Below are 14,830 nucleotides of genomic sequence, written 5' to 3'. Positions count from 1 at the left end.
AGAAGGACACCGCCTGTGCCGCTGACACCCCTCTACCGGCACAGCAGGTACCTCCTCGCCCTGGGCTCTGGCTCAGATCGGGTGTTTCTTCACCTCCGCGCCCCAGCGCCCAGCGCAGCACCTGGCTGCAAGAGGCATTGGCATGTCTGCTGGATGAGTGTGTCCTGCACCCCGATTCCACCTGCGCACAAACACGCCCCCGTGTCTGAGTGTCTGGACGCCTCCCTGAATCCTCACCATCACCATCACCAAAGTCACCTTTGGGCTCGATGGAAAGAGCAAGGATTCTATTTTATTTTTATTTATTTATTTATTGAGGATTCTAGTTTAGAGGCTGCCGTTTTAGAGCAGGATGGAGAAGCTAAGCCTCTCATGTAGCTTGAATCAAGGAAACAGTGGCAGACACCATGCTCTCCCCACACATATATACAAGAGCTGCCAACCTCCCCACCTTTCTCCCAAAGCTCACGGCAGACATCACCAATTGATCACAGCACACTAGCTGGCACGGACGGTGATGCTTATTTGCCATCATGGGCTGGGTATGCAGCCTAAGGAGATCATAAATGAGAGATCTGTAAAAATTCCTTGGTAACTGGTAAGTTCTTATTTGATTGTAAGATGTAGTTCACATATCAGATAAGCAAGAAGCTTCAGAGGACTCTGAGGGACGGGGACAAAGGACAGAGATCGTGATCGGACAGGAGGAGGAATCTGATGCGGAACGAACAGGTTGGAAGCACTGAGGGACCCCGCCTCGTTGCAGGGGACATTCAGCCTCCCCGCCCCTGCCGGGCAGCCGCCGCTTGGCAACAGGGGAGGCCGGACGTGGGTTACCCGATCGGCAGTTTCTGTGTCACTCAAGACAGCTGTGACTCTGTACCTCGGTTTCCCCGCTACTGAAATTATTCGTTTTCAACCATCTCGCAGAGAAGACTTAACGGTGTTAACGTACAAGGCCCAAGTGTGTAAATGACAGAGACAGGCCCTACCCAGAATGCAGAGCCGCCCCCCCAGGAGAGCAGGCAGAGGGGCTTCTCTCGAGACCGAGTGGGCCCGTGCAGGCCTCACGGCCCCTCCCCTAGGACCTCCGAGTCCATGTTCCCTGGGTTGCAGGGTCTCTCCCTCCCCAGGCTGGAGACTGCAGGATGGGGTATGGACAGGGAAAGCGGGGTGAGGACAGATACTCCAAGCACCAGGTCTTAGCGGCGGGCGAAGAATTCCACTCAGCGAGCGAACGGTGTGGTCACTGCCCTCTGCAGGGCATCTGCATTTGTGGACGGGTGTGAAATGGTAATGGCTGACCCCCCCACCCCCCCACCACCTCCAGGCCTAGTACCGCAGTGGGGGAAGAGGGGAAGGAGGGGGAAAGAACTGTGCAAAGAGAGGCCTGGATGGGTGGGGGTCCCAGAAGGACCCAAGCAGCAGATGACCCCCAGGTGTGGGCCTCAGACCCATCAGCTACCCCCGCCAAAGTAAATCCGGAGGCGAGCCCAGGTGGTTCCTCTTCTGAGCGCCAGCCCGGCCTCCCGAGTCCTGGGGCGCTGGCTCGGCGCCCCCGGGGGACGGCCTTTCTCCGGGCAGGGCACCAAGCTGGGGGGCCGGTTAGCAGTCTGCAGCAGAGACGCAGGGCCGTGGCGGGAGGGGGCTTGGAGGGCAGCTCTCCATCACGATCTCGGAGGCCAGGCCGGTGGCCGGAAGGTCCTGAGTGGGAGTCTGAGCACCCGGGGGCTGCATCTTCATCCTCAGCCCCTCGGGGCCTTTGACTTGCTACCCGGCCCCGGCCGCCCCTAATACGCTCCAACGCCTCCTCCACGCGTCCATGGCCTCTGCCTCACCAAACGGAGCACAGTCACACCCCGCGAGCCAAAGGGGGCATGGAAGCTGGCAAGAAAGAACAGCAGTCAGGGCAGGGCACACACGGGGGCGGCGAGTAGCCACAGGAGCTGTTTGTACCAGAGCTTCCCAACCTGCTCCAACGCTTCAGGAGAGAACAGCATTTGTCCAACACCCTGTCATCACTGCAGGAAGCTGTCCCTCTGAGGCCTGGGGGATCAAAGAGGATGAGCTCTAAGGACAGAAGGTCTGCCTCCTGCCTGGCCTCTCAGTGACCCCGCACTGCCCCACGAGAGGCACTTAACGGGAGGGCCGGGGGTGTGCAGCACCGACCCCCAGGCTCAACGGACCCGACCTGGCGAGGTGAGAAGCTGCAGGACAGGGAGAGTCAGGAGGGTGGTGGTAGTGGGGCGAGGGGGATACAGGTTTCCAGGGGAGAAACGACACCTAGATCCTTCCTCAACCTGCCCCCGGTTCCCCCGGGAGGGGGCGGCATCTGGGGAAGACGGCACAGGGCCAGGAGCCACAGTTTCTAGGTTCTATTCCTGGTCCCTCCCCTGAGCCTAGCTGACCACAAACCCGGCCCCACCCCCTCCTCCAGCTTCCCTTCTCGGCCCAGCCAGCATGGCGGGCACTCTGGGGCAGGTGGACGGGCCCACCCTCCTTGGCATCAGTGGCCTGGCCTGCACACCCCACAAATCTCCTGGTTTCCCAACAGCTCAGCCCTAGGACCCAAAACCCACCACTGAGAACAGGTAGTGGAGCTCCCAGGCCCAGCCCAGCTCCCACCAAGGTCCCACCTTGGGAGCTACGACTCCTTGGTTCTGGCCCCAACCCTGAGAACCCTTGCCACTGAGGGAGGCCGTCTTCCTGCCTCAATCCCACCGTCAAGCTCCAGGACGAGCGTCGTCGCAGCAGAAAGGGGTGGGGGGGGCAAGCTCACCTCCCCCTCCGCCCTCCCCAGCTCCCTGAAAGCCACAGCCCAGGAGCCCTGCCTTGGTGGGGGTGGAGGCCCAGCCGCCTGGAGGTCTGTTCTGCTAGCCTCTTCCACCTGAGTCAGGGCAGAACCGACCTGGGGGGGGCGGTGCGCATCCTGCCCACCCTCCTCTCAGGCACTGCGGGCACATTCAGGACCCCTGCCCGGCGCCCCAGGGGGAGGGCCGGCTCTTGGCCCCAGGCCCAGGCACCCAGGGTCGACTCCTGGGCTTTCCCTCCCCATTGGCCCTACGACGGCCAGCTTTGAGAGGGCATGCTGGGGTGGGGGGGGACGGTGCGGGGGGGGGGCCGGGCGGGCATTTCCTCTGTAGGGGAAAGAGGAGAGAGGAGACGGGAGGGCAAGGGGAAAAAAGGCTCAGACCCCAAGAACTCACCTGGCACGACCCACGACACCGCGTCCATGGCCGCGGGAAGCGAAGACGTTAGCCTGCGGTCTAGGACACGAGGGTCCCGGTCCCGAGGCTCTGCCGGGCGCGCACGGTCTGGATGGCCTGCTGGTTCTTGAACTTGACCAGGCCCAGGGTGATCTGCGCGTTCCAGCCGGGGTCCTCGGGCGGGCAGCGGAAGTCGATCTCGCCGCCGCCCTCGGTCACCAGCGTGAAGTAGATGTGGCGCCCGGTGCTCTCCACGCACTCCACGGCTTTGATGCGGGCGAAGCTGAGCTCCTTGGGCCGCCCGCCCGCGCCCTTGGCCTCGAAGAGCTGCAGCCCGCGCTCGGTGAGCACGCAGCGCTTGCGCTTCCACTGCTGCAGCAGCCCGCCGCTCCGCTTCTCCAACACGCCCTCCCGGAGCACGGCCGCCGTCATGGGCGCGCGCGGGGCCGGGGCCGCGGCGCGCCCCGCCGGTTCTCCCTGCGGCCCGGCCGGCGCCCGGTGCCTCCCGCGCCGGGCTTCGGCCCCCGCCGCTGCTGCGCGCCCTCCCGCCCGCTCTCGCCCGTTCGCCCGCTCGCTCCCCGGGCCGTCTGCGCGTCGGGCGGCAGCTCGCGGGATGTGCCCTCACATGTCCCGCGCCCGCCTCCCGCCTCCTGCGCCGAGCATTCCTGCCCGGCCGGCCCTCCCCTCTCCTCCCCTCCCCTTCGCTCCTCTCCCCTGCGCTCCCGGGGGCGGGGCGCCTTCAGGCCTCCTGTCTGCCGTTTCTGGGGACCACAGCTCCTCCAGGCCTTGGACTCAGGGGGGGATAGTGAGGGGGAGGAGGAGGGGCGTCTTCCAGACGTGAGGGGGTCGCTGCTTGTGGGGGAGGGGAGGTTGCTCCGTGGTCGCGCACTGGCACCGGTTGGGACTCGCACGGGATGGGGGTTGCCAGACAGCTGCTGGAGCTTCCCAGGCCGCGGCAGTCCTGGCCTCAGCCTCTGCCCCCTCTCCTAGCTTGACCAGCTCCCCCTTGGCGTTGCGCAATCAGAAAAATGAGGCCGATCCTGGGGTTGGGGCGGGGGAAAGGGGGGATCAAGCCTAAGTTGGGTTCCTCCCCCATCTGCAGATTTTTCGGTTTGGGCCCCAGACAGGCTGCCCACAGCTGTCTCTGCTTGGACGACCCACTGTCTTGTGCCTGCCCCCATCCAGTGCGGCTGAGGAGAGCAGAACCTTAAGGTCCCTTGGCCTCCCCTCCCCGCGGTGGAGGAGGAGGGGCCCGCCCCCCACGGATCACCTGGTAATGGCACTGCCTGTGTCCTGGGCGCACACTGGAGGGGCCTGCAGTTCAGCCCACCTAGACCGTGCCTGGTGGAGTCAGCCCCAGGCCAAGCGCGACCAGTTGCTTCCCCTCCGCAGATTCAATCAACCTCCCTCCATCCTGCACCGCACCCCCCAAGAAGGGACTTTTCCCCGGACGCTGAGCTGAAGACGGAGGGAGGGGACGGGAAGAAGGCTCCCCTCCCTCTTCTGCCTGGAGCGTGTGGTGTAAAGATACCAGCTCTGTAGAGCTGGGCTCCAACCTCAACTCCTCCGCCTCGGTGGCTGTGTCCCGCCCACCTCCGGCAACTTCATCATCCTTCAGTTTCCTCATCTGTCAAATGAGAGGATTCATTGATTCTTATCTCACGAGCTCTAGTGAATAAGTTAGATTACATTTGTGAAAAGCCCAGGACAGAGCCTGGTAACTCTCAGAGTCTCAAGAAGTGTTATTCCAGGGAATCCCCTGGTGGTCCAGTGGTTAGGACTCCGAGCTTTCACTGCTGAGGGCTCCAGTCCGGGAACTAAGATTCCGCAAGCCGTGAGGCACAGCCAGATAAATAAATAAATAAATGAATAATTGAAAAAAAGAATTCTTCCACCCCTTCCCCCAGTTTCACTGACTTTAGATGACGATGAGGACCCCGGCCCGGCACTGGGAGATAGCTCCCTGGGTCCTAGTGCCGCCCCATCTTGGTCAGCTCCTCCAGGACTTCCCATTTCTTAGGGACCTATTCATATACATGTTAATAATAGCTTATTATGGGAATAATGATTTGTAATAATGACAGTCATAAGACCTCTTTGTACTCACACCCTGTGTTTCCACCCTCCTGCCCAGTGCTGTGGAGCCTAACGGGCACAGAGAGGGGCCAGTGTGGAGGGGGAGGGCGCCCTGCCCGGCGGCACCCAAGTCAGGAGCTCTCATCTTCCCACCCACAGCTCTGCAGCCCGTGTGCTGCAGGAGACACACGCGTACACACGCGTGCATGTGCACGTGGGCCAGCTAACCCCCTGACTCCCAGAAGGCACCGCCACCGGAGGGAGTGGTCAGGCCAGGAGAGAAGAGAGGCAACCAAGATAGACCGCTCCAGAGGGCGGCAGTGGAGGGGGCTCGAGGGGCCCGCAGCCCTGCCTTAGGAACCCCCAAGGTCTCAGCCTGCCCACCAACCGTGCCCTCCTGTGGCCCTCCCTCCAGCCTCCAACACCCACGCCCCCCACTCCATCCCTCCATAGGCATCTCCTGAGTGCACCAACCCAGCACAGTCCTGCATGATCCAGAATCCTACTGAGGAAACAGGGCTCCAGACCAGCTCTGTTCCTGACTGTTTTATCGCTGTCGTTTCCTCCTCCTCCGGGCCTGGGGCACATTGGTGCTCTCTCCAGACCCAGGTGAATTCACAAACGTATGGGCTTGGAAAGTTTACAGAGAGCTCTCACGTGTTTTTGAGTCTCGTGGCAGATGAGATCAGAGAGGCCGAGCAACCTAGATGAGGTCACACAGCTTTGTAAATGGCAAAGCTGGGATGAGATTGCGTGGTGGCTGAGAGGACCCAGGAGCTTTTGCTGACACCACAGCACCTCTCTGTAAGCATCAGGGTACACAGCATTCCTTTTAAACATGAACCAGCCACCCACACTGTTCTCTTCAGCTTCCTGGCTGGAGGGGTGCCAGGCTTTTGGACACAGGAGAATGGGCCGGAAAAAGACAGAAGCACTGGGTAACGGGGAGGCCATGGGAGGAAATTCAGCAGGGCGTACTCTATTGCTGGAAAGGTCGTTACCAGTTAAACGTCCGGTTCCCAGCCTCACATCCCCCCGGCGGCGTCCTGTGTAGGTACTTGGAACGTGGGAGTCCTGCCCCCACCCCACCCCCTGGGGACGAGGGGAGATGGCTCATTCTAAACCTTTCACCCAGACTGGTGTCTGCCTGGTGGCCCCATCTGGGAGAGGCTCAGACTCCAGCTGGATTACTTGAGCCTCAGAAGGATCTAGAGGGGCGGGGTGCAGGGGGCTAGTGCCAGGGCATCTGTACCCCACCCCCGGGGAACACCGCCCCTGGGTACCAAGTCCCTGGGTAAACTGCCCCTGGGAATGGAGCTCTCACTCAGCCTCTGGGGCTTGGCTGGGGCAGTGCTGAGTCCCAGAGACACTCAGTCAATGCTAGTGGACTTGTGGACTCCACAGGGGACTCTGCTGGGCAGAACCGGGGCTGGTTCTTCCCTCTGCCCCGTGCACCTCCCCCGCCCAGGGAAGTTGGTCTGCACCGTCAGCCCGTCTGCATCCAGCTGGAATGGGCTGGACTGCAAAATGGCCCCAGGGAGCAGCGGGCTGGAGGTGCTCTGAGCCTCCCTAGTGGGGAGTAGGGCGCCCGGTCCACTCCAGGTGGCTGCCTGGGATGGGGTAGAAAGGAAGATGGGAACAGCATGGGATGGAAGGAAGGACGGGGCCCAGAGAGGCTCAGGGAGTCAAATCTCTGCTGTTTTCTACAATGTGTACTTAATCTGATTATAAATTTGCTTTAGTGTTCGTTCACTGTGACGCTCAGTCCATAGAACAAGCATTGAAGATCATTGTATTTACAAAGAGAATGTATATTAACACGGTACAAATTTAAACTGAAGGGAGAATCACCCCTTTGCTTGCAATCCTCCAGAGCCTGAGGCCCCTCGGTGATGCAGCCCTGGGGGGCCTGCCCCTTTCTTCCTGACCTGTACCCCACGCCTCCCCCACCTCCAGCCAGTCCCCTCACCAGCCTGCCCACCAGGCCACGGGCTCCTCCCTGCCTGGACCGCTCCTCCCCCAGCATCTCTAGGTTCGTTTCCTTACCTCACACAGCTCTGTACTCAGACATCACCTTCTCAGTGAGGTCGTCCCCACCACCCTGTTTAAATCCCCCCCCACAGTCACACTCACACACAGACACACACACACACATAGTCACAGGCACACATACTGCATCCGCTTCCCTGCTTGACTTTTCTCTATACCGCGTGTCACCATCTACAAGTCTTGATATTTCCTTAGTTCCTGTATGTCTCCTCTGCTAGAACGTAGGCTGTGTGCCAGCAGGGAGTCTTATCTGCTTCCTTTACTTGTGGATCCAGCACCTAGACTGTTGTCTGGCACCCACGGGGGCCTCAGCACATAAATGAGTGAGTGGATGAAACGGAAACGGAACTGAAAAAAACTGGGAGGAGGAAAAGGGATAACGGTGGAGTTTCCCATTCTTTCATTGTCAGGAGTCAATAAACGCTACCTAGAGTGAATGAACTAATAAGGAGAGGTCTAGGTATATTATTTAGAATGATAATAATAACCACCAGAGGGTCACACGGGATTTTTAAGGCAGTGAGACTATTCTGTATGATATTGTAATGGTGGGTACATGACATTAAGTACATGTGTATTACGTATATTTTTAAAATAAAATAAAATCCCTGGGGCTAGGTAGAAAACTGGCCTGGCAATTCCCCAGGTGGGCACTGCAGGGCCTCCTGGAGTTGGGGGTGGGCACCACAGCAGAGTAGCCCCTGGGCTGGATGTGCAGCCCCTCCTACCCCTGTGGCTCGCTCGCCCATCCCCCGCCCCGGGAAACACGGGAATCCCCAGGTTCCCCCTAGACCCCTGACAACTGGGATTGGACGGCTCCTCCAGGCTGCCTGGATTGGGCTCCCAGGAAGGAAGAGGACATGCGGTGCAGACAGTGCTTCCAGACTGCAAGGTACAAACAGTTCACCTGGGGAACCTTGTGAATGCGGATTCTGATTCAGTAGGTTTGCGGTGAGACCTGCGATTCTGCTTTTCTAGAAGCTTCCACGGAACATGCTTGGACAGCCAGGGTCTAGAGCAGCAGTTCTCAAGTGTGTCAGCAGCGGCACCTGGGAACTTGTTAGAAATGCAGGTTCCAGGCTCCACCCCGGACCTGCCAAGTCAGAAGCTCTGGGTTTGGGGCCTGTGTCGTAACCAGCCTCCAGGTGGTTTTGATGCGGCCAAACCACCGGGGTGGAGGACGGAGCACTGAGCCGGGAGACGGGGCCCCAGCTCCGTGACACCTGGGACAAGTCTGTCCCCTCTCTGACCTCAGTTTCCTGGTCCCATAAAACGAAGGCTGCCCAGCCCGTGTTAGATTTGTAAGAAAGTCTGGCTGGTTTCTGGGGGGATCGGTTGTCTCCCCTTTGGTGAGACGAGAGGAGCATCTCTTCTCCTCCCCTGTCTGCTTTGCAGTCCCAGGTCCCTGAGGTCTGGTAGCTCCCCTCACCTTGATGGGACAGGAAAGTGGGTCTGCTCGCAGTCTGCTTCCCCCCGCACCACACACACACACCACACACACGCACATGCACACACACACACGCACGCACAGGCACACGCACACCACACACGCGCACACACACACACGCGCGCGCACACACGCACACACACGCAACCTCAGTCTACAGTTCCTCCCCGCCCTCCTCTCCCTGAGCCTTCTCCTGACCTGCCCACACCCCTTTGGTGTAGCGCGCTTAGTTCTAGGGCTGTGGGGTTTCCTCGGATCTCTGTTTTTCTAAAGGGCAACAGAGAGAAAATGGATCAAGGTTTCAAGTGTCCAGCGAGTTGGGTTTTACGGGCACCATTGCAACAGATGGCAACAGGGCACTGCCCAGGCTTGCTCCTGGGCTGGGATCTCTTGGTGGAAATCCCCTCCCACGCTCAGCCTTTAATCACTTTCCAGCCCAATAACTTTCCTGATTCACCAGGGCTCCCTTTCGTCTCGAGAGCGCCCACTGCCTCCTCTCCGACGGGGCTGAGTCTGGGCTTGAAGGCATTTGCTCCGAGATTGGACTGTGGGTTCAGGTCGGGGCCTGCAGAATTTTCCCTTTCCCCACGTCATCCAAGCATCTGGATGCCCCTGCTCTAGGAGCAAAGGTGCTTCCCTGGAATGACCCTCATCCTCGGGGACACTGGGTCAAGGAGCAGGACCATCAGAAGAAGCCTGACTGCTGCCCAGGGAACTAGGGGCCTCAGTCAACCCGCGGGCACCAGCTGGGCAAACTCGGGCACACAGAATGCTTTCCAGTTCATGGCTTTCTTTGTCTTTTAACAATAACAAAGTGTTTGAAGTGCAAGTGATACTTGAATGCACTTTTGCTGTAAAAAATTCAAGACAAGAAAGTATCTTTTTCCACCCCTTCAGTCCCGCAACCTCAGAGACAAGAGTCACTTAGCTTGGCGTCTTCGCTTCCACATCTTTGCACCTAGAATGGTATCCAGCAGGCTTCTCCTTGGTCGTGTGCCAGGCTTGTCACAGCATTCATAAGTCCCCTTCCAGCTCTGACATTCCCTGCACTGGTGGGTGGCTCTTCCCTCTCCTCCTAAAGGGCAACCATTCACAGGACCTCATTAAAATCACATGGTGGGGGGCTTCCCTGGTGGCGCAGTGGTTGAGAGTCCGCCTGCCGATGCAGGGGACACGGGTTCGAGCCCCGGTCCGGGAAGATCCCAGATGCCGCGGAGTGGCTGGGCCCGTGAGCCATGGCCGCTGAGCCTGCGCGTCCGGAGCCTGTGCTCCGCAACGGGAGAGGCCACAGCAGTGAGAGGCCTGCGTACCGCAAAAAACATATATATAATAAAATAAAATCACATGGGATAGCAGCGTGATGGAGGAAAAAGGATGGAGAGAAAGGTCACAATGTCCCCAGGACTTCCTTCTACCTGAGGGGACCGTGGTGCTGGGGTTTCCCTGCTTGCTTTTGGGTTTCATAGCGAGGATTATGAATTCTCACTTGTATTCCTCTGATAACTGAGACCTTCCTCTAAGTGCCATTGTCAAGGCCAGGCAGAGAAGGCCGTGAGCTGTCCAGCCTGGGACTGGGGTCAAGGAGAACCTTAGAGATGGCTCAAGGCGGAGGGGCTGAGGAGAGGGAGGGAAGCCCCTCGCATATTCTTGAATATGATCTTCCGGCCGATTGGTGGGAAGGAATGTCAGAGTGAGTCATACTGGGTGTGAATTGTGTTCTGGGACGAGGCAGGGTGAGCAGGGACCTCCCTCACTCCTTCTGTAGGGAGAGGCAACCCTGCGTGGCCCAGGAGGGAGCCCTTGAACCCTCCCGAGGGGTCAGGCTGAGGTCGCAGAGTAGTAGTGTCGAGGGCCCAGGGCCAGGGGCTTGGCCAGGAGCGGGAAATGCCCACTAAGCGCTTTATTCACCATAACCTGCTTCCGGAATTTTCACGGCCTTGGGGCAAGTCTCCCCAGGCCCATAAACGGAACATCAGAGCTGGGTGGGTCCCGGAGCCCAGCTGCTGAGCGTGGTCCCGGAGACCAGCAGCATCAGTGCCTCCCTCCCCTGGGAGCCCGAGAGAGGTGCCGGGTCTCAGGCCCCACCCAACAGCGGAACTGGAATCTGCACCTGCGCAAGATCCCCAGGAGCTTCTCAAGCCCGAGCAGCACTTCTCTGGAATTAATTGAGGCCAACGTCTCCATTCACACAGGAGAGGTTGACGCCCAGAGGGAGGAGGTGGGCCCAGGGTCACACAGCTAGTTCCAATCTCAGCCCCACCCCTGGGAGTGACTTTGAATAAGCCGCATAAAATTCACTGCATCTCGGTTTACTCTTCTAGAATAAAGGGATAAGATGACCACTTCTCAGTGCTGGTGGAGGGGTCATGTCAGACAACACCCAGACGGGTGCCTGAGTTCACAGGATGTGCTCAGTGAGTGTTGGCTATTGCTACAGTCCCAGCACCGCACCCCACACTTCCCGGCCTGAGGCAGTTTCTTCGCAAGCAGAGTGTCAGGTACGTGGTGCAGGACCCAGGCCTGGACCCAGCAATCTGCGTTTCTATCCTGCTCTGCCATTTGACCCTGAGCCCCATCCTAGGCTGCGGTCGGTTTGGTCCTTGGTAAATGGCAGTAATGACAGCGCCGGCCTCAGAGGGCTCTTGTGGGGATTAAATGAGTGAATGCATTTAAGGACTTCACAGAGGCCATGGCACTAAGTGCACAAGACAAGGAATGAAACCTCCAAAATGTCCAAAAGCGGGAGTCAGGAGGGAGCCGGCCGCGGCAGGGCGGGGTCTTCTCCGAGGGGGTGGCTTCTGCTTTGCCCCTTGACCCGGTGCAAGCCCCCAGTCTGCTTCTCCAGCCCTGGGACAGCCCCACCCGGGCCATGTTTCTCCTTCTCAGACGATGAAATGGCCAACAGGGCCCCTCGTGCCTCAGTCGGGAACTCCGGGGAGGCAGGGAAGTCTGTCTGCCCCCTGCCCACCCACCCCGGCCCAGGAGCAGACTCAGCGTCTCTGAAGGACTGTCAGCCGGGAGGGTGGGCCTGTCCTGGGTGACTCCAGGATAGAAACAGCGAGTTCCAGGAGGTCCCCTCCAATCATTAGGCCTGTTCAGAGGCGCCACCAGCTGCCGGGTGGGGTGCAGAGCTCAGGCTGGGGGTGGAGGCAGGCGCTGGCCTAGAGGCCCGACTCCTCCTGAGATCCTCCAGCCTAGCTGACCCCAGGCATCAGAATCACCCGAGGGGCTTTGCAAATACAGACTCCCAGGCCCCCAGGTGGATGAATCAGACTCTTAGGGGTGGGGCTGAGAATCCAATTTAAAGCCTCCCCCGTGTTTCTCATGGTGGGGGGCAGGGGGTTAGAGGCACAGCCAGGGGGGAAGGGCAGGGGAGGGGGCAGGGGAGGGGGAGGAGGGAGGCAGGGGGGAGGGAAGGGAGAAGGGGGCCAGGGAAGGGGAGGGGCAGGGGCCGGAATCGTCCAGTCGCTGATCCCTGATGGCTCTTCCCCTGCTCCACAGGTCAGCACCTCTAGGTCTGGGAACGAGACCCTGCTCAGTTGCCGGGGGTTTCCTCGCCCATCTGAGAGCAGCTCTCAGCCCCCATTCTCCCTCTCCCTCTCCTCACCCCTCCGGCCATCCTCAGCTGCCTCCCCCCAGGAGGGACCGCGCGTTCCCGTCCTACCCCAAGAGCCCACAGCGTGGCCCCTCCCGAAACCGGGCGTTGCTCCCACAGATGCATCTCCTGAAGGGCCCTGGACACCTCGCTCAGCCACCACAGAAATGAGAAGAAATCCCGGGACGGGCAAAGACCCTCGGCCCCTCTTCCTTTGGGTCATTTGGGTTTGGCAGACCACAGGGCCCTACGAGCACGCAAATCCTGCGAGGGAGAAGCTCACCTGCGTCCAGAGGTGAGCACACCTACGTGCAGGAAGTAGGGTGGTAGGGACCCTGGGGAACGGGGTTGGGGGGCGCCCACTTCTCGGCCTACCGCAAGGCGCCACCTGCAAGGTACGGCCCCTTCCCACAGCCCCCTCCTCCTCTGGGGCCCCCATGTTACCAAGCAAGGGCTTGTGTGCCTACAGCACAGAAAACCAAATTCTGACAGCTGGTGTTGGCTGCAAAGTAAGGGTTCACTAGCAGGGCGCCAAGCAAGGAGAACGGGTAGCTCGTGCTCCAGAGATGAAGGCTTTCAGGCAAGGGTTTTTAAAGACAGTGTGAGGGGAGAGGGTTATGGGATGTCTGATCTGCTCCTGGACCTTCCTCTGGTTGGTTGGTGGTGAGGTGACTGGGTGATATTTCAGGAATCTCAACCATCAACCTTCTGGTTCCAATCTGTCTGGGGTCTGCATGCTTGTGGTCAGCATGTAGCCACCGTCCTCCAGGAGGTGGGGGTCTTAGATTCTGCAGAACGACTCAAAGATTCTTACCTACATCCCTTCGAGAGGAACTAGAAGGCCTGTGATCTTGTCCTGATCATTAACCGTCGAGCCTGCTCTTTGGAACTCAGAGAAGGCCCCGGAGACCAAACCCTTTTGCTGCAAACAAGAAACGGGGGACACGGAGGGGCTTTTGTACCCGGGAAGGTCCCGCAGGGTCCTGCTTGGTTTCCATCCCCCCCTTTACTTTGACACTCGTCAATCCTGAGGGGTGGGATAAGAAAGGGAATAAAGTTTTGGGTAGAGAGATTAATCATGAACTCGGCAGGGGGCCTCGGTTTTAGGGGAACTGGGTTTCACTCACTGCAGGCGGGCCTCCACCCCCCCTCCTCCCCTGCTGCCCGCCCCACGCTGCCCTTAGGGGCTTCCTGGCCAGCCACCGGCCTCTGGGTACAGCCTTCTGCCTTTACCCAGTTTCGCTCCCAGGAGGTGCACCCGCCCCCTCCGCACCACGGCTACTCTAGATGACCCGTGTTCCTGAGCTTGGCGGCCAGCGTAGGAGCCTGGCGGATGGCCTTGTGCTGGGGCGCCAGGGGCCCCCAAGCCGCCAGCAGAGGGCAGCCTGTTCCCAGCTTTGGGGCCCAGACGTCCCATCCCGGCCACTCCTGTGGCCCCTCCCAGAGCAGCCGGTGGTCGGATGATCCGTTTGTGGAACCATCCATCCTCCCTGATGCACAAACCCTCTGGGAGAACGTCCAGTTGGCCACATCCTGGGCTGGACATAGAGATGTTATCAAGATGATGGACTCACCTTGCACTTACCTACACCTCTATAGCACTGCCTGGTCTATACCAATCTTGTATGTTCAGGGCCCATTCCCAGAGTCAGGGAAGGAGTCCAGCAAGGCCACTGTCGGATCTGGTCATACGGACACGACGCACAGACTTGCTGTTGTTAAAGGAGCTCTTATTGTTGTCTTGTGAGTTCACATTGTGGGCGGGGAAGCCCAGCCCCAAACACGCGACAGGCACATCCCTCAGATGAAGGCCTCTGCGAGCTCTCAGATGAGCTCATTTAGAAAATGTTTGCTCTTCCGTGGACTTGGCTCAGGTGACCCACCGGAGACTAAAGGTTGGTGTCCCCGCAGAATTCATACGTTGAAATCCTAGCCCCCAAGGTGATGGTATTAGGAGATGGAGCCTTTGGGAAGTGATTAGGGCTTGAGGGAGGAGCCCTCGTGAGTGGGATTAGTGCCCTCATAAAAGCCAGCGGGCCCCCTCACCCCCTCGTGAGGTACACGTGTGAGGACGCAGCAGAAAGACGGCCGTCTGGGAACCAGGAGGGGGGTTCTCCCCAGACACTGAATCCGCCAGCACCTTGATCTTGGACTTCCAGCCTCCAGAACAGTGAGAAATAAACTTCTGCTGTATATAAACCACTTAGCTTATGGTATTTTGTTAGCCTGAACTGACCAAGGCAGAAATGGGCGCAGGAAGTAGGCTGCTGCTGTAACAGACACCTACAAACGTGGAAATGACTTTGGAGCTGGGCGATGGGTAGAGGCTGGAGGCGTTTGCAAATGTCTGCTAGAAAAAACCCACATTGTTGTGAACGGACCCTTAAAGGGGATTCCGGTGAGAGCTCAGAAAGAAGAGAGAGCTGGAGAGAAAGCCTGAGTTGTCTCAGGGAATAA

General features: G+C 59.2%; 1 protein-coding gene across 2 annotated transcripts; it reads right to left on the bottom strand.

Moving 5' to 3' along the window:
• Nucleotides 1–272: 272 nt before the first annotated feature.
• PHLDA3 (pleckstrin homology like domain family A member 3) lies at nucleotides 273–3,853 on the bottom strand. 2 transcript variants are annotated; one of them, XM_060287129.2, is made up of 2 exons: nucleotides 3,207–3,853; nucleotides 273–2,046 (listed from the first exon to the last, which is right to left on the bottom strand). In XM_060287129.2, exon 1 carries the CDS (start codon nucleotides 3,636–3,638, stop codon nucleotides 3,267–3,269), a length of 372 nt encoding a protein of 123 aa, XP_060143112.1. In that variant the 5' UTR covers nucleotides 3,639–3,853; the 3' UTR covers nucleotides 273–2,046; nucleotides 3,207–3,266. The 2 variants fall into 2 exon arrangements, with proteins under 2 accessions (XP_060143112.1, XP_030700262.1); XM_030844402.3 differs by having other exon boundaries at nucleotides 278–1,884; nucleotides 3,207–3,806.
• Nucleotides 3,854–14,830: the final 10,977 nt, after the last annotated feature.

Source organism: Globicephala melas, chromosome 1, assembly GCF_963455315.2.
Source record: "Globicephala melas chromosome 1, mGloMel1.2, whole genome shotgun sequence".
Classification (NCBI taxonomy): domain Eukaryota; kingdom Metazoa; phylum Chordata; class Mammalia; order Artiodactyla; family Delphinidae; genus Globicephala; species Globicephala melas.
Note: the sequence above shows the minus strand (reverse complement) of the source record. Positions and strands in the feature narration are given on the sequence as shown.

Excerpts from the sequence above, each read along its gene's own strand:
- PHLDA3 (XM_060287129.2), bottom strand. The coding sequence starts at position 3,638 with ATGACGGCGGCCGTGCTCCGGGAGGGCGTGTTGGAGAAGCGGAGCGGC.